The sequence below is a fragment of the Hyposmocoma kahamanoa genome, unplaced genomic scaffold (genome assembly GCF_003589595.1).
Source record: "Hyposmocoma kahamanoa isolate Upper Pololo Valley unplaced genomic scaffold, ASM358959v1 289, whole genome shotgun sequence".
NCBI lineage: Eukaryota > Metazoa > Arthropoda > Insecta > Lepidoptera > Cosmopterigidae > Hyposmocoma > Hyposmocoma kahamanoa.
Genome location: NW_020653777.1, coordinates 767,352 through 793,172, shown reverse-complemented (window position 1 = coordinate 793,172; position 25,821 = coordinate 767,352). Strand labels below are relative to the sequence as shown.

The following is a 25,821-nucleotide window of genomic DNA, read 5'->3' as shown; positions in this document are numbered from 1 at the left end:
TCTAATCACGGTCTTGTAAATTTTCCCCTTTAGCTTAAGGGGCATTCGCCGATCGCAAATAGTGCCTGTGACCTGTCGCCATTTCATCCATCCTGCCCTTATTCTGTTCTTAACGTCGCGGTCTATCTCGCCGTCGTTCTGTATTAACGAACCGAGGTACCGAAAATCGGAGCAGACTGGTAGGGATACACCTTTCTTATCCATGTCATCTTTCACACAATCCATCCATCTTTTCTTTGGCCTTCCTTTCCCCTTATATCCCTCTACATTCATACCTAACACTCCTCTCGTCACATGACATTCTTCCCTCTGCATGATATGTCCATACCACGCTAACCTATTACTCCCCATCTTTTCCGTCACTGGCGCCACTTTCAAACTTCCCCTGATGTACTCATTCCTTATCTTATCCTTTCTCGTCACTCCACACATCCATCTCAACATTTGCATTTCGGATACATGCACAGTTCGTGCATCCTCCCTTTTCATCGCCCAACATTCTGATCCATACAACATGACAGGTCTAATCACGGTCTTGTAAATTTTCCCCTTTAGCTTAAGGGGCATTCACCGATCGCAAATAGTGCCTGTGACCTGTCGCCATTTCATCCATCCTGCCCTTATTCTGTTCTTAACGTCGCGGTCTATTCGCCGTCGTTCTGTATTAACGAACCGAGGTACCGAAAATCGGAGCAGACTGGTAGGGATACACCATCTAAGGCAATATTGGTAGAACTGGAGGCACCGCCAAAGTCGAGAAAAAGCTGTTCGGTTTTTGACCGGCTAATCCTCAACCCGACACTCTCCAGTCTTACCTGCCATTTTTCCAGTCTGCTCTGGACCTCAAGTGCATCCTCCCCGAAAAGTACAATGTCGTCGGCGAACAGCATGCACCAGGGTGCCTCCTCCTGTATATCCGATGTTAGAGCATCCATAAGCAGGATATAAGAATAAGAGATAGGTACCACACTTGTTCTTATTCCACTATGCTGTTAATGTGTTCACATGTGGCTTTATTATTATCATTTTTGTAAATTAATTAAATTGACTTGCAGCGGCCCACTGTTTTTGGACGGAGATGAAGAAACTCCAGCCAGCTGATAACTACGCCGTAGCTGTCGGCAACCTTTACCGCCCGTGGAATGAGCCTAGAGACCTTCATGCCCAGAAATCCGATGTAAGAATTAATAATAATACTAATGTGCCTGACTACCACACCCATTATGCCATCCTTATCGAATTTTTTAACGAAATCGGATTTTTTTATTAATCACAACCCCTCTGTTTCAATTTTATTGTTAAGCAAAATCAGCGTAAGTGACATTATTCAAAGAAAAAGAAATTTAGGAGCCAATATCTCGAAAGGGATCAGTGCAACGGCCGCCTACTAGATGGACGGGTGACATGGTAAGGGCGGCGGGTAAACGATGGCTATAGATACATCAAAAGATGGGGTACTAGTATCGAGTATATAACCACAAATAGACACGAAATGTCACTTAATTTGTTTGAAAACTATTCTGCCAAATCATTACGGTGACAACTGAGCTCCGATTGGCCAGCCCGAACGGTGTCGTCAATTGTTTCATTTCAAATCGACCAGTTTAACTTGAGGTTTGCTATAATGGACGAAAATTGAAAAATTACATAGGTATTTGATATTTATTTACAGATGAAATGTGATTCCGTTTGTTTTGTAATTAGATGTTATGCTGTTTTTCCCACACCTCCGAAAGGAACAGCACCCCATTGTCAGAGATATTATCTTTATTACAATAAATACAGAATATTTTAGGAATATACGGACACGTACACACAGGTCAGTTGTTGGCGCTATACTACTTCAGTTTTCTAATTTGTGATTTCAGCGCAAACGAGAGTTGATATTTAAAAGTGATATAAGGCCCATTTACCTGATGAGTTGCCAGGGATGGATGGCCTTTGTTTCGTCTCTATTTCTGGTTGTATACTCGATGGGTACGAGCAACAGTCATCGTATTTCTGTGTTGTCATTGTAATTTTTTATATGCAATAATTACAAGTACATTTGTAATAAGGGGCGGTAAATATGATATTACTAACGAAGGTCTTAGAAGCTGAGGGCTTTATTATCTCGAGTTTTGTATTTTTTTACCGACCATGATACATACAATGTGTTGTCATAACATTTGCGAGGAAATAAATACAATACAAGTTATAGTTCACTATTGTTCACAACACAACAAATATGGATTTAGCAAATTGCGGGTTTTTTGTTTTTATTTCATTCTTCCATAGATAATACACCTTGAACTAAAATGTTCTAAAAAACAAAGCCGTATTCAGCCATATTGAATTATTGTAAAAAAATTGCTAAATTTTTATACAGAAAATAATTAAGGTCAAAAATTATAAGAAATTCTTAATAATAAGTATTTAAGTAGTACGTCGCTCAATTGCAATTAAATTTCTATTTAGATAACATTATACAGGAATGTTTTAATTTTGAACTTAAGTAACCTCCTTGCTTGAACTTGAACGTGACTATTAAACAAGAATCGTCTTACCGACCATAGCTGTAATGGAAAGAAAACAATCCCGTGAGTTTTATTTGGGGCATTATAGTTAAGTTAGCCACCATGCTATCACACTATTTACGAGCAAATGTGATGAAAAGAATATTTCATTCATTTATTTGTTCATTCAAGGTAATGTATACCTCGTTTTCCCAAAATACATTGACTTACAAATAAATGGACGACGGGTCTAATACAAAAACCACGAAAAAAATGTCCCAAGTCAACCTATTCGAAATTTAAATTGTAATGTCATCGCAGTATCGCGCTGTCAGTAGAACAAATGAAGACTAAAGCGGAGTTTGGCGCTCTGTATACGATTTTAGCGCCTTACAAGTGCGGACACTTTTTAGCGCGGACCCGACGTCCATATAATTGTAAGTCAATGCCAAAATATCACAACTTTTAAATATGTGTTTTCCGCCTTTTGACACTCATTAATCAATAAAACCTGTTTCGATCAATACATTTTTGTATTAATATTCTTGAAAACGTGAGATAATTGTTACTATATTATTATAATAACAATTTTCACTGCTATATGATATTGTACATTTTTTTTGTTTAAAACAATTGTTTAACAACATATCCAACTTACTCATTTTTTCGCTGGTAATTTCCAGGTAGAGGACATCAAAATCCCGTTACGATTCCAAGGCGCAATCACCAATTTCCAGGAGGATATCGCCATATTGAGGTTGACTCAGGCATTTCAGTACAATTCCTACGTGAGACCTGTATGTCTCGACTTCGATGTTAACTTTGACAGTACACAATTGAAGAGCGGGAAGTCAGGACAAGTAAGTTCTTTTTAGAAAGTATCGGTATTGGGGTAAATGTATGTTCATAAAAATAAGATGGCAAACTTGCGACTAATTTATTATATTATACAGGGTGACTTTTTTATCACTAGCCAATTTTAATATTACGATCTTTGATGAAAATGCAATATGCTTGTTTTTTGTTCTAGTGTCACCCAGTACTAAAATGTTGAGACATGTCCTCCTAAACTTTACCAAAAAAACGGCCACGTTTTTAAACACACAACGCGAATCGCACTCCGGCCTATGGAATTGTTTCATGCTCTCCGCGCCTCCGTCACCCACTATCGTACTCACGGTCAGTGCGGCGATGGATCAGTGGCGCATGCTAATTATGTTTATTTATAAACTTAATAACCTTAGCGTGACACTCACAATTGTTTAAAAAAGAAATACCTAAGTAACATCTACATTACGTATCTGTTTTTGGCGACTTAGGAACGTAATTGAAATAACCAATTTTTCAACTTATTTTGATTTCTATACCACAGCAATTAGAATTATTTTCCACCCTTGAGACGCGTGAGATCGAAGTACAATTTGACGACCTCAGTGGCCCAATGGTTAGCACATAGCAGGTTCGAATCCCGGTAGGACCAATTTGAGAAATTTGAGATCTGGCAATTGGTGTGTTTGTCTGGTACGTTATTATTATAATCAGGCCTACATCCGTGTCCCGCTCCCGTGCAAAGAAAACATTTTGGTACTGATAAAAAGTCAACCTGTATAATAAGTATTAAATAAATTTAAAGTCTCAAGTTTGCGAAAAAATAGGGGGATTTATTATAGTGACAAAATATTTCGTCCTTCAGGTCAGGCCAAGGCGTCTAATTGGTCATATTGCCCGATGTTAAATTACAATTTTTCTACAATAGTTTATTGTAGAAAAATTGTAATTGTAATTTTCAGACATTTTTCGCGGGAAATCGTTGTATTTTTGTGGTGGCCATTTTGAAAATGAAAAATGCCTTAAGACTTGTTTACCAGAACCACAGTCGCCAAACGATTAACAATATGAAAATTTTTATCTTTTTTACTGTGTATTTTTGTATTGTGGCGTAGTAATCAATGATTTAGTTCTATTCTGTTCTAAAGTTTTTATAAAGATTAGACGTAATTTCGAATTTACAAAGATGTAACAAATTCTGGACTTTTAATATAATTTAAACTTTACCCAGCTGCATTGACTTACAATTATATGGACGTCGGGTCCGCGCTAAAAAGTGTCCGCACTTGTAAGGCGCTAAAATCGTATACAGAGCGCGACACTCCGCTTTAGTCTTCATTTGTTCTACTGACAGCGCGATACTGCGATGACCTTACAATTTAAATTTCGAATAGGTTGACTTGGGACATTTTTTTCGTGGATTTCGTATTAGACCCGTCGTCCATTTATTTGTAAGTCAATGCCCAGCTGGCATATCGTTGAAAGTTCAACACCTATTGAGTTCTTAGGATTTCGCGATTGTTGCACATAGTATTGATGATCTAGCTCTCGTAGGATCTAAGATGTTCGGTGGACTGGTTTTGTTCAGGTTCTTAATTTGGATCAATGAGGTTCTTGCTCTTGTCGGGATCAGGATCGGAAATGAAACACTTGTTCAACTGCTTACTGACTACGTTTATTGCCCGAAATGTTCCTACTTACATCCTAAATCAAGTCTCTCATCTAGTAGAGGTGTCGGTGAGCAGGCGGTCGGCGCGGTGCGCGGGGCGCGGGAGACGGTGACGCGCTCTCGGTTGGGACGCAAGGCGCACAGTGTTCTCGTGCGTGGCTCGGTGTCCGTAACACATACGAAATTAAACTATTCTTTCGGATCTAAATAGCGTACACCTATTTATTTTTTCAAACAAAGACACCAGGCGCTCACTACGAGGAAAAAGGAACCTAAGCACGCGCTTAGGGAGGTGAGAACGTTGAAGAACGTTGCCCACGCTATGCAGTCGTGCGGAACCGAATGCTGGGGTTGTACGAGGATTGTAATGAAAGACTTGTCTGAGTGCTTGCACTGTCGGGGATACACTCAGCGGTAGTAGCTTGTCGCGTAACCCCGCGCGAGTAACTGAACCCTGCCCAAAGTAACGGCTGACAAACACCCAAACCCGAGAAAATATAGAAAAGTTAGTTTTCTACATTAATCCGGCCAGGGATCGAACCTGGGACCTCAGAGACGGCGACACCATTAAGTGATGTCATTGAGGTTTATTCCCAGTAGAGTTCCATGTACTCAGTTCCACGTGGAACAATATTGTAACCTGAAAATGTCACATTTATTCCCATTACTTCTATGTAATTTTAATCTATTTTTACACCTGACTTTCCTTCCAACGAACGGAAATTCTGCCTAAAATAAGGTATCTAGCTTATTACAGTACTCAACAAAACAGTTTATGTGCGCCATTATACTTATATACATACCTTCATTTAATCTCGTAGAACTCGTTAAACGTATTAAAAAATATTTTAAAACACGCACACGTCAACCCTTAGCGCTCGGTCCGGCAAATTAAGTGTGTTTGCAGGATTTACCTCGAGTACCCTGCCCATGCTTTGCGCAAGTAGGTACATTCGTTACGCACTGCATGGTTTATGAAACTGTGATTATAATCAAAGATAACGGGGTGGCTACCGGAAATCTCTTCAATGTCATTTATTTTTATTTTAGGTGGCAACCTGGAATCGACTAGGATCAAACAAACTCGAGTATCCAGCCCTGAAAGTGGTGGAATTGCTCTATATGGATATCGACGAGTGCCTCGCTAATATACCTCCGAGTTTCAGGGAATACATCACTAGTGACAAGATTTGCGCTGGGCATGGTAATGGTGAGTTTGCTTATTTTTTGTAAAATCCTTTTTTTAAACAAGTTGCGTTTCGTTTCAAGAAATGTTATAAGCAATTATCGGAATAGGTGTTCCACATGTGTAGATAAATATCTACATATAAATTTAATATAAATTCAACGTGTTTAAAACCAACAAATATTAGTTAAAATCTGTCTTTTTTGAAGACACTCCGTCTTCAAAAAATGGCATTTGCAGGGTTGTCAGTTTTCATAAAATTTTAAACATAAGTACAGTTGTTGTAGACTGTTTTATGCATAGAATGTGAAAGAAGATAAAATATTGCTCAAAATGTCTGAATTATGATGTTACGACGTTCTAATGATTACCATAACTGCGTATTGGCCTTCTTCATTTGTATTTTGACAGTTGGCCTACCAGTATCGAAATCAATTGTTCTTTCTACCTTTAGAAAGATCAAGCGGATTTGATTATGTATATTGAATTACAATGTAAAAGAAGGATGGCGAAAGCTGACCCAAAATCAACGAAGTGACGTTCATGGACTTTGCTAGTATTAGTAATTTTACTTTACTTTATGCCCAGTTATTAATATATTTTTGTATATTTTTAGAAGTCGGGAACAAAAACAATTGTAAAACATTGTATAATACAATAGATGCAAGAACAAAACGTTATTATTATTATTATTATCGTATTTATTTTAAACTCTTTATTATTATTATTATTATTATTATTATTATTGTAGATGTTTTTCCCTCTCAGCCTGTTGACTGGTTTTAACAGCATCTACGGACCGAAATCAATCAATCAATTATTATTATTATTATTATTATTATTATTATTATTGGTTATTTTATAGAACACACATAAAACATAAAGTTATAAAATACCTAATCAAATAATCATTTAAACAATAATGACCTTAAGTGAAAATAAAAAACCCAATGAGACAATAATGTTTAGACAATATTTAAATGAGAGATACGGAAGTTATCAAAGGAACGTTTGACAATCTCTTGCCAATGTCAATGTCACTTTGAGATTGAGAACAGTGTGGCCATTTGTGGCAGATTTAGGAATATTCAACAAGTTCTTTATATTTTTAGGAACATACTGAAAACTTGTTGTATTCTGCTACTACGAACAAACAGCGAAGCGATATATAGGATATTGTTATAAACATAACCTATATATAAGTTTATAACCCCCAGCTTCTACAAACTGTACTCAATTAGCTTTTTTGGTGCTTTGATAATGAATCACAAGTATTGATAGTTCCTGACACAGGCTATGCTTAAAAGGAGGCTCCAGCCCCTATTGTTTAAGAAACCATGTTTTAAGATAAATAAAGATTGTTATAAAGATTATTATTATTGATAGGTCTCTTTAATGCACGTCGTCAAAAACACTGGGTCACAAATTACATGGGATGTCACCCTCCTTCTTTTAAAATATGTCTACTCATTGTATTTTTCATAGACATAGTTTTAAATGCAGTGTGTTTAATTATGAACTTACAAACATTGACAATTCAATGAACCTGTGCCCAGTGCTTGGACGAATAATGGGCCGATCATCATTCAAATTAAACAACTTAAGCTGTTTATTGCATAAGCGTGACCAGTATTCAGTCGATAGTCGATAGAATATTTATCGACTGCAATCACTAGCTGCTTGTAAGCGGCCAACACTTTTGCGCATTGAATTGTCATTTTTAATCCATTTTTTAAAAAAGGCAGACTATAAATTTCGAATTCCAGATTTCCGGAAATAGTTTTACTGCAAAGGAAAAATTCGTAAGATAAAACTACTCGCCTAAGATATTATTTAAATATTAGTGCGTTCCGGTTTCGAAAGGGCAAAAGTCCTGGTGAAATTACAGGCACATGCGATTGCCAACTTTTATCTCAGGCTACGGGCGCAGTGGCAGTGCCCCTCAGAACTTTGTGATTTAAAGCTCTGAGTGGCACTGCAACTGTTATGGACAAGTGTGTCGTTTACCATTAGGGCGCTCGACTTGTTCGTCTTGATATTATAAAGAAGTACAATGTTGGGGAAAATAATATATTTAAACAAAAATATTAATTCGTGTAAAAAGTGTATCTACAGAGTCAAAGCCAAAGTCAAAGATTATTCATTCTATAGGTAAAATAAATTTACACTTGAAAACGTCACATTTATGCTACTTCTCGTTCACTACGCTGACCTCCCTAAGAAGAACGAGCAAGAAACTCTAGGGATTGCTCTTTCAAATAAACTTAAATGCTATGGAATACAGTTTGAATCAAATTTGTTTTGATTCTGGAGCCATGTCGTTTTTCCATACACCTTTATCTAACACATAGTCTTCAATTTTGTAATATGATTTTTTGATCAAAATATTTTTAATGTAGTATTTAAACTTAGGAAATGATAAACTTAATATATGCTCCGGAATCTTATTGTAAAAACGTAAACAGTTCCCCATAAAAGAGTTGTTTACCTTGGTTAAACGAAATCGTGGTACCATGAATTTGGCCTTAGCTCTAAGGTTAATATTATGGATCTTCTTTCTTATTGAAATTATGTATATTTTTACGGGCATACAAAATATTTGAGTAAATGTACTGTGATGCCACAGTCCTGATACCAGTCTCCTTAAACTTTCCTCTGAGAGAAACCCGAGAGCCTAGACAGTACACAGAAGGAATCGCTCGTTTTTGCAATACAAATATGGTTTGAATATCTGCCGCTTTACCCCACACGAGAATCCCGTGGGACATTATACTATGGATGTAACTAAAGTAAACTAGTCTAGCAGTACTAACATCGGTAAGCTCACGTATTCTGCGGACTGCGTATGCAGCGAAGCTTAATCTGCTGGCCAGGGAAGATATATGTGGAAACCATTGAAGTTTACTATCTAACGTCACTCCCAAGAAGACTGCTTAATAACAAGGTCTAACTTTTCTCCGTTTATTTCTATGGTTGGACTAGACGATTTTACGTTAGGTAATTCAAATTTAACACATTTTGTCTTCTTGGCATTAAGCAATAAATTGTTAGCATTAAACCAATAAACTGCCTTAGAGTGGGTATCATTAACATGGTCATAGTTAATGTCATGTCTGTCTGTTTTAAAAATCAAGGATGTGTCATCAGCAAACAACACTATTTCGCAATGGTCCTTAACAAAGAATGGCAGATCATTAATATAAATCATAAATAAGAAATGTCCAAGTATTGAGCCCTGCGGAACACCCATTTTTACCGGAGAACCCAAAGAAGTCACTCCATTTATGTTTACTTTCTGAATTCTGCCGTTGAGATATGACGAGACAAGTTTCGACGCCTTGCCATTTACACCGTAATGTTCCAGCTTCCTAATACGAGTAATATGATCAACGCAATCAAATGCCTTTGTGAGGTCACAGAAAACACCAATAGCGTTCTGGGACCTTTCCCAAGCATCAAAGATGTGTTTTAGTAACGCTACCCCCGCATCGCTAGTCGATCTACCAGTAAACCCGTATTGTTCACTATGAAAAATACGATTCCTACCGAAATAGGACAATAATTGAGTTAGCATAACCCTTTTCGAATATTTAACTTAAAGCTGGTGAAATTTACATGGGCGTATAGTTGCTAGGATCAACTTTCCTACCGCTTTTGAATAAGGGAATAACCTTGCTGTATTTCATTAAATCGGGAAAAACACCTTCGTCAACGCAGCTATTGAAAGCTACAGCTAAATGTGAGGAAATTAGATCAATAACTCAGTTTATAACTTTAGTTGATATGCCCCAGAGATCTTCAATTTTTTTAACATGTATTGATTTAAAAGCTTTATGATGTCTTGTTATTAACATGACGGAAATTAATAAACTGCCACAAACGTTAACATTTTCCTTTAGGAGACCAATAGCAAGTGAAGGGGAGGAATTTAATGATTCTGTAGGGTTCACAGCATTTTCCGAAAAGAACGATTCAAAAGCTTGGCCTACTTTATCTTTAGATTTTATAAGTTTGCTGTCTAATTCTAAAACCATATATCTATCGTGTTGTTTAACCCTGCCTGACTCTGTATTTATTATGCTCCAAGCAGTTTCAGATTTATTTATCGATTGTCTAATTTTGTCGCTGTGAACTTAACCTTAGCACCTACACATACTTTTTTAAATATTTTTGAATAAATTCTAACATATTCTATGAAATTGAAATTAGTATTATAAGTTTTCATAGCATATAGCTCATACAAACGAGACCTACTCTTATGAATACCTACTGTTGCCCAGTCGTTGAATTTAGTCTCTCTATGGAAAGTTAATGTTCTCGATTTAAATATACATATTATCAAATTCATTTTTAATTAAACCAAATATGGTGTTATATAAAGTATTTGGAATTTAAGCTATTGCCGATATTATTGAAATCTAATGATTCGTTCTGTGGTAATCGGTCTGCAGAGAAATTGATCTACCCTCTTGCTCATTTTACAATTAAAAGAAGCCAATTGGCCACTATGGTCTGATCTTAAGCAATTTATTATTGATTTAGACACTGCGTCTGTGTTACAAAAGATGTTATCAATACAAGTAGAAGAGGAGGCAGTGATGCGAGATGGTTCTAAAAAAAGATTAATGAAGTTAAAACTTTGAAATACATTAATGAGTCTTACAGAAGTAGAAGAGTTTTCCAACAGGTTTAAATTGAAATCTCCACCTAATACTACGTTTTTTTTTTGATTGGAAAAATCCGCCTTAAACTGTCTTCCATAATTATTATTTTGAAGTAATATAATTATTAAATTTTAAGTTACGTTTAATAATAATCATGGATCCGCCTCTACTTAAGCTCTTTCTTATGAACGAACTGACTATTACATAATTTTCTATGTTGTTAATTGCTTCGTAGTCTTTCAGCCAGTGTTCTCAGAAACCCGCCATGTTCTTTTCTAATGAATTAGTAACATTTTTCGTCCTTCGGGACAAGCTATGGTGGCTAATTAGCCATAATGCGATTGTAATTATCGGACTTCAAAAAAAGGAGGAGGTTCTCAATTCGGCTGGATGTTTTTTTTTCTATGTATGTTACACGATAACTCATTTGTGAACCGATTTTGATGATTCCTTTTCTGGTGGAAAGAGGGTACCTCAGTAGTGGTCTCACTTAAATTTGAAGAAAATATTCCACCTCTAAGGGTGGCAAACTAGGGATGAATTCGGTTTAGTGCACTTTCCGGTAAAACGAATTCAATAAAACTTGACAAATAGGTGTAATTCCACGGACGTTTAACGTCAGTTTTTTTAGTACTGAGATGTACTGAGATGATTTTACTTCATTAGTTTAATTTTCTGACATTTGTTCGCGGGAAATCATTAAGCAAATCCTTGCGATAGCCATTTTGAAACCAACTAAGCTAATCAACAAAATACTTTTTTTTAGGTACAGATCCAGCCCTATGCAGAGGTGACGGCGGCGGCGGCCTAGTGTTCCCTGATACAGAGCGTGGCATAGAACGCTTTTACCTTCGCGGTATAATGTCCGTAGCACCAATCAATGACAACAGCGGTTGCAGCACTTTGAGTGGCTTCACGCAGATTTTGAAGCACGAAATTTTTATTAAGGAACATGCTCTAGGCGTCATATGATTTCAACTAAGCCTTCTTCTAAGGAAAATTCTAGTTATATCGATAGAATGCTACAGCTTAGAATGTAATGACAATTTTTTTTTTGGCTAAGGCTCTACTCTCACTGGCGCAGAGTCGAAGCGTCGCGACGCGTCATGTTTTTAGCCTATAGCATATTTATCTCTATTTTCCTATTATTAAGGTATAAATTTGTGTTATGCAAATATGGAATCGCCTCGACGACGACACTTGTTCAGCGGCAGAAATAGGTAAGGTGGCAGTACTTCCCTCATCGAGTATATAACCAGAAATAGAGACTAAATAAGGGCCACATATTCCTGGTAACACATTAACGATACAGCTCTCATAAATATCAACTCTCGTTTGCACAGAAATATAGACAGGCCAACTACTGACCTATGTGTACGTCTCCGTATATTCCAAAAAATATTCTGTATTTATTGTAATAAAGATAATATCTCTAACAATGCCGTGCTGTTCTATTCGGTGGTGTAGGAAAAACAGCAAAACATTTAACAAAACAAACGGAATCACATTTCATCGGTAATTAAACATTAAACATGTAATTTTACAATTTTCGTCCATTATAGCAAAGCTCAAGTTAACTGGTCGATTTGAAGTGAAACAGTTGACGACACCCGTCAATTGTTTTGAAGTCGGGCTGGCCAATCGGAGCGCAGTTGTCACAGTGATGATATGGCAGAATAGTTTTCAAACAAATTAAATGACATTTCCTCTTTATTTCTGGTTATATACTCGATGACTTCCCTGGACGAACTCTTTTACAAGGAGCTCTATTGCTACTAGTATGTGCTATAGTCTCGGATTCGGAACGAATACGAAAAGCATGCAGAGTGCAAACTTGCTTAGGCACAAGCTGCCGACGACCGGGTGAGTCGCTCTGCGAGGCGCTGCGACGTGAAGCTAAGCGTGAAATATTTTTATTATTTTGCATTCAAACAATTGTATACTTTATTTAGTACGAGATATGTTCTATATTATATTGCATTTTGTAAACTGAGTTCAGTGCAGCTCGACGCCGGGTTACCAGTAGTCCGAAATTACCTTTTCCAGAAATAACGTTTGGTCGAAATTTCATAACCTCGAAAGTAATTTTGAGAAGAAAATATTCGTAAAGGTAAATATAAGTCTTCCTCCAATCGGCCAGTACCGGGAGCAGCGCCTGGACGGTGCGCTTCCCGTATCTGGGCGATCAGAGGGCCTTTGCGGCACGCCACACCCTCACTAGCTGCTCTAGCGTGGGGCGAACTTTTTTTTTTTTGTTAATCCGGGGGAATCTGCTTACAGATACCCCGTTCCCGCGGGGGCAGAGCCGGGGTTATGTGGGACTGGGCTGAACCCTGAAGGGGAGCAGCCCGACCGCACTAAACCCCCGGAGTGTTCCTCCTCTCCGCTGTAGGTGGGAGTACGGGTACGCTGTTGCACTCGTCCGCGCCCCCACCAGCGGCTGGCCGCGCCCTGCGCAGCCCCTCTTCGAGAAGGGAGACACCAGACTCCAAATGTGGGGCTCGCCGAACACCAGACGAGCCTTCCATCCCGGGCCCCTTTATACTGGGCAACGAACTCCCCCGAGTCCGCTACCCAGGGTCCATGGGGGGCCAGGACAGCATCCACTCAACTGAGAAGTTCAGTGGCTGCTCCCCCAGCCCCCGCGGTGGATCTGATGGCTGGCTCCGCCGCAATACCTAACGCGCTTCCGCGCGGACTCTCCGGAGAGAGTCCTTTGGAGACCTTTGGAGCGCCCACCACGGGCCAACCGCCCACGTTCGGCCGCGGAGGATAGGACGAGCGGCAACGACACACCGACACGTCTCTTCCCCCGCGGCCCCGCCGCCACTGCATCGTCGAAAGCGGTGCAGCCCCGCCAGAGTCGCGGAGGACAGAACGAGCGGCAACGACACACCGACACGTCTCTCCCCCCGCGATCCTCCTCCTCGCGCATCCGCGCGGTCCCGCTGACCAGACGAGTCCCGCGCGGAACGCCCTCCTCCTCGGGCCAGCCTACCACCATCGGCCGGCCCCGTGGGTTCCTCTTAGCTTCACCGTGGGATGAAATCGACCACGGCTACTAGAGCCCCCCCGCCACGACAAGGCGGGAACCCCTTCGGGGGGGAGCGTGGGCCGAACTCAACCTAACCTAACCGAACCTAATAGTGTCTTTGTGATAAACATGCAACATATCCTGAAAGAACAACTATTTCGTTATAATTCCGGTGTAATGAAAATCCAAACAAACGTTATTTCGGACAAAAAAATTTTCATATTTGTGATAGGTTACCCGACGCCGTCAGGCGCTGCTTGCTGCATCTTATTTTATGGTTTTTGAAATGTAACCTTATCTTGTAGAAATGAAAGCTTATGATGCATTGCTCGTTTTAATGCATCGCAGCCTCTTGTCACCTGACTATTGGCAATTCGAACCAACCCTTAAGCGCAGTATTATTTAGCGAACATGTTGACCGTGTGAGCCAACATATGATCCGACATCTTTGATAAAAAATCACCAAATAAATTTTATTAGTAACTGCCGACAATACGTTCGCTAATGAATATGGCCCTTCACAAATGAGTAAACAATTATCGAGTGTAATCAAAAGCAGTTTGAAATATAAATGTATTCATTTCGTCATAATGCAAATAAACCATGTAGTAAATATAAAGCGTTTTGTAATAAGGACTTGTCTGTCTGTTTATTTTTTTAGTCATATGTTTGTATTAATTAAAAATATTATCACGATGTCAGATTTTACTCTTCTCTTTATCTTATTTACCTAGGTACAGTAACGGATGTATCACGTTTGACATTGGGCTTTGAACCAATGTTAACGCTTTTATTATTATGGCGTCATAAAGTAGAATTTTTTTAAGGGTCAGGCTTGACGTTGACATGCACTTGACCTTCCATTTTTATTAGAAAAAGTACAATATTGAAAGTTACTGACTTAGTATTTGACTAATTTTGAATGCTGCTTGATGACTTAAAACCATTTCTGTTATTGAAGCACTTAAAAGGTCAGGGGTAGTCAATGGCTGTCTTGTGAATAGGCAACAGTTTGCTTATCTAAGTGATGGAATTAAATACTAAAATAATTTTCTTTTATTGAAAAACGGAATCTTAAAATTTATTTATTTATTTATTGGCACATAAATAGAGAACAAATCTGCATTCCACTAACAGCTACGCATAGCTTTGTCATATTATTGAACACAGCTAAAAAAATAATTAATTTAACAAATACAAATACAATAACATTATGATTGGAGGACGCACGTCGCCAGGCGTTGTAGTGGAAAAATAGGACGCGACGCGAGACGCTTCGACTCTGCGCCAGTGTGAGTTGAACCTAAAACTGCTTAGGTGTAGGTACCATTAAAATTAGGTCTATATCATTAAATGTGCTTCCTCCAGCATCTCGCATATTCCCTCTTCAATTTTATTTTGTACTACTGCTGGTCTAACTAAAACTTCTACGACCACACTAAAAGAAGAAAAAAAATTGGTAGGAGCTAGGAATGTATGTCACCCGAACCTGAGGTTGAGCACCCCTGCTTTACGAAAGGTGCGAATTGTAAACATGAGTGACGCATTGACCTTTAGGTCTCGCTTACTAAATGTTAGCGAGCAATTTTTGTTTTTGTGACTTTCTATGTCAATTTTTGTTGCGGCCGTTTCTTTGACATTTCAGGCCTAGATTCTGCTATACACACCTCATTTCCCTCCATTATTTTGTTAGTTTTTTACCGAAACTCGGCATAAAGTTCTTCACTCAACTAAACTGCGAAAAGAAGAGAAAACAATATGGCCGACTCGGTGAAATCAAATACTTGAAGCTGATTGGCTGTCCCGGATTTGATTGATTTTGAATTGCAAGTGCTTTGGATTTGACCAATTTTGAGACGAAACGCGTATTTCTGTACCGTTTTTCATAGACTTTACGTGGATTTTGCTAGTTTTCAGAAGCACGAAAGTATAAAGTTCAGTGTTGGGATCCTGGCTTAATATTTAGTTCGAAAAATCTGTTTTTTTTATTAGGCCAATTTTGAAACCAAAACTTTCCTATGTCCAGCAGTGGACTTCTTCCGGCTGTCTTTTGAGGTTATTATTGATATTGTTGTAAATATTGGTGGGTGATTAACCTTGATAATTTGTTTTGTTACGTAATTGTTGATGGACAAAATTAAATGACATACAATTATTTTCATATTATAAAACAAGTAAGATTTATTAAATATTATCATTTAATTATAAGTTGAATGTAGGAAAGTTAATTGTTTTCAATTTTAAGTATTAATTGGTCACTGGTTATAAAGTTATCAGCCTAAATGGGATGACAAAGAGTTAAGAAAATTGACAAAGAATTAGGAAATTGAAATGTTAACTGGCGCCTAATTAGAGTAAATAGTGTGACCACTGACCACTACGTGTGTGAAAACCCAAGAACTCGTTAGATGAATATTGTTTTATTTTCAAGTATTAACCTACTCCATTCTCCTCTCTCACACCTCAACGCTCAATGAATGGAACTTTTATTAATAATTTGTTGTTTAACAAATCAATAGTTTCGAGTTAATTAAAAAAAATACCTGTATTATAATTATATATATTTTTGTCAGACATGCTCAGAAATGTTTGCATTACTTTCAAAAAACGAACACGAAAAGTTTGCCATTTATGGTCCGTGCGACTTCTTCCCGGCCAAGGCCTGCAAAGTGAGTATGAAATGTTTTTTTTCCATCCTTTATGGTATGAAATTCCATAGAGGACAGTAATGGTACTGTCCTCTAAACTTTTAAATCTATTAAACTACGTAAACAGGCAAATGAAAAATTCATACAGCCAACTGCCCAGTGTTCGTGATTCCGAGAATTAAAAATACCTGCCTATACTGCTTACTTTAAAAAAAATAAAAGGCGGTAAAATAAACTAAGTGTTTTTTCGTCTTTTTTATATTTTCGTCGAAAAAATAGTTTTAGTGAGAAGAGCGATAATGGAAATATAATAATTGATTGTGCTCCGCCTAATTTAAAACAAGTGGTAAAATAACCATGGAAAACTTGCTACTAACCATGAGCAAAGTAAGATACATGAAAAGTTATGAAACTTTCATGCACTGGGAAATGTATAGTATTTCCTGACATTGTTTGAGAAAAGCACTATACAAGCCACGGCGGGAACGGGCATTGCTTGACTCGTATTAATACAAGGTCTCGCTGGCGCTTGTCCTTGTAACTCATACTCGTCCAGCAATCCTGTACTTCTCGGCCTCTGCAGTAATGTACTATAATTTTCGAAAATGTTTTTTTTTTTCAGAAAATAGGCCATTGACAATGAGAACCGTATTTTCTGAAGCTGGGAATCTTGTAATCCTTTTACATTTACTGTTGAAAGAACACAGAGCGAAAATTAAAATATAGTTTATATAGATCATCCCGTTAGTTGATGTCATAAAATTAAAAAACAATACTAATCTGAGCGCGCGAAATATCCTTCTTGAACTGTACAAAACCCCTGAAAACATGCTGCTTTCTTTACCAGATCTCCTGAAAAATCAAGAATGTTACCCAATTTCGTATCATTTCGTAAGAAGCACTATGGAAGACATTTAATTTTTGTAATGACGTTTGACACTATAAAACACTTGATATTATTTTTAAAAAAATCCCTGCCTTCGATCTGCCAGGACTCCAACCTCCGTCAGCGATAACATTTACAGAAAATAGTAAGGCCTGCTGACTTGACTAGTAGCTTAGTAGGATAAACGGTTGCCCTAAATTGACGTACAAATACCGGTTCGAGTGCTGTCAAATTTAAGGAATTTTCTTTGTATTTGTTAACCGATTTCAAAAAAAGGAGGAGGTTCTCAATTCGACTGTATTTTTTTATGTATGTTACTCGATAACTCATTTGTGAACCGATTTTGATGATTCTTTTTTGTTGGAAAGAAGGTACCTCAGAGGTGGTCCCATTTAAATTTAATGAAAATATTCCTCGTCTAAGGGTGGGAAACTAGGGGATGAATGACTTTTGATGTCGGTTTCGTGGCCCGGTCGGACTTAAACCCACGTCCAAAATTTTTCTGTGTGTTCGTTCGATCTTTATGTTCATAATCATAATTTTTCTTTGTGTTTTCGTTGTGTTAGTAAGTAATTACACATTTTATTTACAAGAACTGACCGTCCATGACCGCGACCTAATTCAAACATCCTAAATAAAAACATAAACGGGAAGTGAAAAGGAAGTGCGCAAACCGGCGCTCGTGAAGCATGAGCGCGGATGTTAGATAACGATAAAATGGATGTCTAAGATAGTAGAAATAAACGAAACAACACATATCATTTCATCGTTATGCATTGAGAAATACGCTGAAAGTGCCTTGTAGCGTTCTTTATCTTGCTTTTACCGTAGTATACCACTCAATATGGCAAAATATTCTTTAAATAGTTCTTAAATACCCAGGCAGTATTTTTTATTATTATAGCAAGTGACGGGTTGATCAAGTCGTGCGTCTGATGGTAAGCGACACGCCTGTCTATAGCAGTTGCAGTGCCACTCAGAGTTTTAAATCACGAAGATCTGAGGGGCAATGCCTCTGTGCCCGTCACCCTGGACACAAGTTGACAAGTCCCATGTGCCTGTAATTTCACCAGCACCAAAAAACCGGAATGTAATAATGCTCACATTACAGCTTGAAGGCAAAAATAGGTAAGGTGGCAGTACTTACCTGGACGAAATCTTGTATGTACAGGGAGCTCTACAGCTACTAATTTACCAAATTTAAGTGCACTCACAGTCCAATGTGTTTTAGATATGGACTGACATAACATCTGTATTAGACAGATGTAGATGTCTTCAACCGGAGGCCTATCCTTCTGCCATTACTCTCTCAATACTCTTCTCAACTAACACCCACACTTACTTTCTCTCATTCGTACACGCACACACACATACATATTTATTTCATTATTGCGCTCTAGTCTTGTGTTTTTGAATTTTATTATATATATTTTTTAACAGTCACAGACAACTAACGTTTTATTTACATAAGAATGTTTAATTATTGTATATGTTGTGTGTGAAGGCAATAAACTTATTATTATTATAGAACTGTAGACTTGCAGTTTTAGCTACGTTACTTGCGAATTGGACTAGTATTTTCTAGATATTTTTGGATATTTTATTCGGTAAACTTTCTGGGTCAGTATGGTTTTTCCTGCCATCTGAACGCCGGCCATATTCCCGGCACTCCCGACGACATTATGTGCCCGCTCTTCTTAAGCGACACGTCACGAACTGATGGCAATCGCCCTGACGGGATGACATTCATCTTATGGGTCGAGCACTGGTATGGGACACCACGTGAGTCGAAATATTTGCCCAATCTCATCTCCAGCTCACCAATAAGAGGGCTTTCTCCGCAGCTGAGCTGGCGGAAAAACTAAAAAGTAATAATTACAGGACCTCGTCTCCAATTTCCTATTTGGATTTGGAGGCGAAACTCTTGGAGTTTGGCCCGTGGTGGTGCCCTTCATCTATACAAAATTTTATAAAAAAAATATATAGACACCCTGGGAAACCCAAGGGCTAGCTTTCCCAACGCATTAGCGTAGCACTACAAAGCGCTGCATCTTAGGCACCTTGCCGCGGGGACCTTACACTAGCTTAGTATGGCGCGCTACCAATAGATGGCATTAGTGTCGAGTTAGAACGCGCAATCTCGGTGTTCACTAATTTACCACATAAGTTCTTGTACTTAGTTGTTAAAGTCATCACCAAATAAGAGGTCAAATTTAACAGCTAAAGAAGGCAATAGTATGTAACTTTGAATGCGATCATCGAAACAATAAACAAACAATTATTAGCATACTTGGTACTTGGTGTAACGGGCTGGTGTCCGCAACTCGACGACAAGGCGCCTATTTTGCCTATTTATTATTAGCATAATTAAGTTTAAAAAAAATACATTAATTTTATTGAAACATTATATAATGTGACAAAACATATTTGCAGTACTGTTTTCGCATGAATTCCAAAATAAAATGCAATTTAATTTTGAGCTACCCCGAAACGTCCTGAAAACAGTTACGTACTCAAACTATTTATTTTTAATAGTAGCGTTGTAAGCAGTTAATCGCCGAATTTAACCGAGTCACTTCGATGTCTCTAAAAAGAATATAAAAAAATATATTAGAAAAAATATGAACATTAGTTGAAATTATTTCTTTTTGACATTGACAACGTCTAACTTATTGACAACCGGATAATTGAAAATTTATGAAATTCTTGGTTTCTTGGTAATTTAATATTTTTATGTAGTTGTTTTATCGATGAACATACTTATTTACTTACACTAAATTCTCGTAATAAACCATTTAAGAATATTATAAAATCAAAATTACAAGAATTGGATACAATTCACGGAATGTGGGACAATTTTACGAAAATAAAAGGAATTGCTACAGAATTGCAAGGAATTCTATAAATGAACTGCTTTTAACAGAATAGCACGATTTGGCCCCCTGAACAACAATGAAACGAAAAATAATAATTTAAATAATCACAAACTCTTATAATTTTTAATCGATTTCTCGTGAAAATCGTATAATGTTATTACCGATATGATTAGTTCACATCCCTATCCGCGTCACGATGACAAGTGTCAAATTCGGCCTCTTAATTTGTGACGACTATAAAGGAAATTGCTATATATCGAATCATAGGCCCTATGAATGATACTCCGGTACTTCCACTTTGCTGGAATATTTGGATGAATGAAAGCTCATAGAATCAGGTTATGTCGGCCTTGGGGTATCTCGGCAGACCAGGCACTAACACGTCTCTGGGAGCCCCACAAGTGGAAGCTCGTACGGTAGCCTCGGGCGTCTTTCTTGGCACTTCCTCGTACGTTTTAGCCGTGGGGCGACGGCTTAAGAATACATTGTCGCCTCCCCATACATGCCCGTGGGGGTCGTAAGAGGCGACCGAGGGCGTCACAAGTGTCCATCTGCTTAGCATTGTGGTAGGCTCTGTGCCGACTGGATAGCGACCACAGTACACACGGCGGAAAACCCTCCACAGTGAAACGCTTTTGCGAATCGCGTTCAGGGATCAGTTGGTGTACATCCAGTGCATTTGGCCAGACCGGCAAAATGATAGTGACGGAGTGAAGATATTTGAGTTTTCCATCCGTTACTCTCATCTCTGGACTGTATTCGCACTTTCCATCAGGCGCGGTGCAGTCATTTTGTCGAGTCGCAATAAAAAAAAAAAAAAAAAAAAAAAAGAAAAATACGTAAAAACCATAAAAACCTTAGTTTTAGGGTCGTATTCTATAACTCTTCTCAATGCTCAAGTCAGGATTACAATTGAAACACAACCACTGGAAATACGACCCTAATGGCAGGGACTTGAATATGATGAATTTCATTAATGATTTCGAGTGCTTTAAACCATACTCAAATCCTGACTTGAGCATTGAGTAGAGTTCTAGAATACGACCCTAAGTGTCTAGTACTTAAGCTTTTGTTGTATTTACCTTATCTGTCTATTTTTTTTTTTATTTAAAGATACACCATCAACTTAACACCAAACAATCTTTGAAATAAATACACATACGTTCGTCATACAAGGTGCCAAGTCGCTACAGGTATATACAACACTAAACATTTAGAGTTAGCCAATGAGATACAAAGAATAAAATAATAGTAATAGTAATAATAAACAATTGAAAATGTAAAATTACAGCAATAATTTATTTTAAAGGACTTAAGATTGAAACAATTGCACATGCGAATAAATTGTTTAGTGTTCCCTACATGATGTCTATGCAATGATATTGTAATTTAAGCTCACTGTGGGCACTCTACGAGGAACGTTTAAGTTGATCATGGCCAGTGCCTCTGACGACGATATACCTCCAAGCACCATCCTGTGCAGAGTTCTTATGTCAGCAATTCGACGTCTGATTGCAAGAGAACACATTCTGAAATATTTTAGCTGAGTATTATATTCAGCACGGCAGGGACAATTGGGGTCTCTATATGCCAGAAAAAGAATAAAGATACGTTCGATTCTTTCAGAATGAATTCTATAATGTGATAAATATAAATAAATAAATAGAAACCGAATCCCAGAGTATGTATTTTATTTTTCAAAAAAAAAGTTATTTGCGCCAAATAAAATAAAACAATTGATAGCAGCTAATTCCGTTTTATGAAGTTTCCGGTATTCAAAAGTAACCTTGTGGCAACATTGACTATGTAGCTGCGATCGCTGCACAAGGACTTATCAATGAAAATGTAAAAGGTTATTAGCCCCGGCGGCAGTAGGCGTGCCTTATTGCGCTTGCGCAAATTATGCGATTTAATCATTTGAAATGGACAGTTTAATCACATTTATTTTGGTACACCATTTATTTTAATTAAAATAGTACTTTCCAGGTACAATAGTAATAAAAACATAATTATAACTTTTTTTTATAAAAAACCGGCCTTAAATATTTTCTTATCTTACACCAAATATATATCATATTTATACCTATTACACTAAGAATGCGTGTTCATAATACAATATCATTATTATTAATACTATATACAGTGTTTGACTTTTATTATATATAAAATATATTAAAAAACGATTAAAATAAAAACACTTAAATTTGCTCCCTGTATAAAGCAAGTACTGCCATCTTACCTATTTCTACCGCCAAACAGTGATGTCAGCATTACTGTGTTCCGGTTTCGAAGGTTAAGGGTGCTGATGAAATTACAGGCCCTCAGATCTTTGCAATTAAAAGCTCTGATTGGCACTGTAACTGTTATGGACAGGCGTTTGGCATCAGGCGTACGACTTGTTCGTCCCGTCTCTTGATGTTATGAATTAATAAATCGTGTCCGCGCTAAAAAGTGTCCGAACCTATAGTGCATTAAATCGCAAACAGAGCATCAATTGCGCACATAGCGTTGGTTATGTACTCGATGACCTCAGCGAATGTCAACAACATCAGACTGAGAACTTTTCAGAACCAAAATCCAGCATAGAAGTACCTACGTTGGAGTTATATGGCTCTGAAATATAATTTGAATTGCTGTGTATTGTTGATATTTGGCTCTTTTGGTTAATGATTTTGCCGATCATCTGGCACATTACCACAGATATATGCTAATTGTTATTACGTTACAGATAATAATAGGGCGTACACACTCAAAGCCCCGCACTAGGGTGTCATGGACACACACATAGACAACCACAAATTACACCCAAACTTACGAGAGAAATAATGTAAGTTATACAAATATTTCTCCCGGCCCGGGAGTCGAACCCGTGACCTCTGCGAGGCAGTCCAGGATGGTAACCGTTCGGTCATGGAGACAGTTTAAGATAAATAACTCTCATACAAAATCGAAAATATTTACACTATAGTAGCCTACTCAATCTGACTAACAACAAAAAGAGATCCAATCATGCGCTCACAGAGTTGAAAATAACTTTTTTTATATAATACTAAGTAATGGAACAAACAAATCGTGCGCCTGATGGTATGCTTCACGCCTGTCTATAACAGTTGCAGTGCCACTCAGAGCTTTAAATCGCAAAGATTTGACGGACACTGCCACTGTGCGTCGCCCTGATACATAAGTTGCCAAGTCCCATGTGCCTGTAATTTCACCAGCACCCTTACCCTTCAAAACCAGAACACAGTAATGCTCACATACTGCTTGGCGGCAGAAATAGGTAAGGTGACAGTGCTTCCCTGGACGAACTCTTTCACAAGGAGCCCTACTGCTACTTCGCCCGCCGTGTGCAGTCGTAAGGAACCGAATGCTGGGGTTGTACAAGGATTGTAATGTAAATACAAGACTTGACTCAGCGCTTGCACTGCCGGCGAAACACGCAACGGTAAGCACTTATCGCGTAACCTCGAGCTAGTGACAAAGCCGTGACATTACATAGTGCCACAGTGGCGCCACTGCAGAGCTTCTTTAAACGTCTAATTTGAAGGCGCCCTAATATTAGATGTAAGTTTAGTTATAGCTTCATTTTCATAATAACGTAACACAATGTTATTTATAATTTCGAACGTATAATGTATTGCAAACTCTTATTTCCATTAACAAGTTGAAATAAAATGTAATCAAAAGAAATAAAATCGTTCTTTGTCTCGTCGAAGCAATTAGAGAGGTCTTTTTTCGTAGCACCGTTTTTAAATTGATTTAATAAAATTCCTTTCGTGAACAATTGTTGTAACGATAAAATGCTTGAGTTATTTTTAAGAATATCGGTTTTGATGTTTTTAATTGTTATTATTTCTCTTGAAGTAATATTGGTGGCTTCTGTGGTGGACGACCTGGAAAAAAATTATATTTATTATATCAAAACTTGGGGTGGGCATTGTAGTGTATGTGTATCGTGCTCTGTGTGTAAAGTATTTAAAAATCCGCTAGAAATTTTAGAACTGATATGGTATGTATATTAGTTCTTCTCTTTTTGAACATGGCAGGCTGTGAATATCGGCGGCGTTGAGAAACACTCCGCCATTGTGCTTAGCCACAGACCTTTTTATTTCCCACCACTATTATTGTCTGTTACTAAACTCCGTGTAAAGAATTTTTTTTAATTTAATTTATTTAATTAATGTGTTGAGATAATTAAACGATGTTATTTAATTTTGTAGCAGCACATCTCCTTGTGAAAGACCTTGCCTATTTCTGCTGCCAAGCTGTAATGTGAGCATTACTGCGTTCGGGTTTGAAAGGGTAAGAGTGCTGGTGAAATTACAGGCACATGGGCTTTATCAGCTTATATTAGGCGTCAGATTGCTGATCTAGTGTTTTTGAAAAAAATTGCTTCTGGTGCCGTTGACTCCCCGGAACTCGTATCCAAGATTTCTCTTAGAGCCCCTGCAAAGACCCTTAGGTTGAATTCACCTCTGTGCGTACCTCTGGCCTCTTCAAACTTTCGGCGGAATGCATATCTCCTGCGTGCGAGTAATAGTTTCAATGCATTGTCCAAGCAGGTTGATATTGACCTTTTTAACACTAGTGTTGCATCGGTGAAGCGTCTTATTAGTGGTTTGTTTTTTAGCGAGTAGCTAATTGTTGTGTGTGCGATTATGTCATTACCTATATAGTATAATTATTAGTTATATAGTTATAATTTATAGCTCTTTAATTAACTTAATGTGTGTCTACCGATGAGGACCTATAATTGGCTCTCCGTTTTTATTAAAGTTTATGTTATGTAAGATAGCCGTTGGTCTTCCTAAAATTAAATAATAATAATAATAATAATAATATCTCAGGGTGACACGAACAAGTCGTGCACCTGATGGTAAGCTACACGCCTGTCCATAACAGTAAATCGCAATTTTATATATAATTCGTAGCAGTAGCCTTCAGAAAAAAGTTTATCCACGGGCGTAGTGGCAGTGTCCGTCAGATCTTTGCGATTTAAAGCTCTGAGTGGCACTGCAACTGAGAACAGGCGTGTAGCCGTTAAGCCGTGTAAGACGCGTGACAAAAAATTCACCAGCACCCTAACCCTTCACAACCGGAACGCAGTGACGCTCATACTACTGCTTGGCGGCAGAAATGTAAAGTTTAAAAATGAAGGATATTTATTATTTATTTGTAAATTACAAATTAAAAATAGATTTTTTTGATATATTAATTTATTATTAATTTAAGCATGTCACTAAAATAATATTCGAAATCGTGACTGAGTAATGCAAGAAGCAACGAACTTAATGATCATGTAGAGCGCACTCAGTAATTTTATTCTAGATTTTAGGTCAGATCTAAAAAAACCCTACTCCAAGACCTAAATTTTTGACATTCTCGATCTTTTGCCAACGGTGAAATGTACCATTGACGTTATAATGTATTTTAGACAACGCACCTTTGAACGTGTTTATCAATTTTCACCACCCAATTGTCGAAGTCCGTATACCATTCTTGGCAGCCACCCAATCCATCAGTTCTCGATTTAAT

At 37.8% G+C, this 25,821-nt stretch overlaps 1 protein-coding gene across 1 annotated transcript in view; it reads left to right on the top strand.

Annotated features, from left to right (window-relative positions):
- The window catches only part of LOC113229176 (modular serine protease-like), an 18,137-nt gene extending 6,202 nt beyond the window's left edge, over positions 1 to 11,935 (top strand). The window contains exons 5-8 of the mRNA XM_026462694.1: positions 1,056 to 1,177; positions 3,179 to 3,355; positions 6,043 to 6,202; positions 11,609 to 11,935. Coding sequence (XP_026318479.1) covers positions 1,056 to 1,177; positions 3,179 to 3,355; positions 6,043 to 6,202; positions 11,609 to 11,814 — 665 coding nt within the window. The 3' untranslated portion in view covers positions 11,815 to 11,935. The remainder of the gene's footprint in view (positions 1 to 1,055; positions 1,178 to 3,178; positions 3,356 to 6,042; positions 6,203 to 11,608) is intronic.
- The last annotated feature ends 13,886 nt before the right edge of the window (positions 11,936 to 25,821 follow it).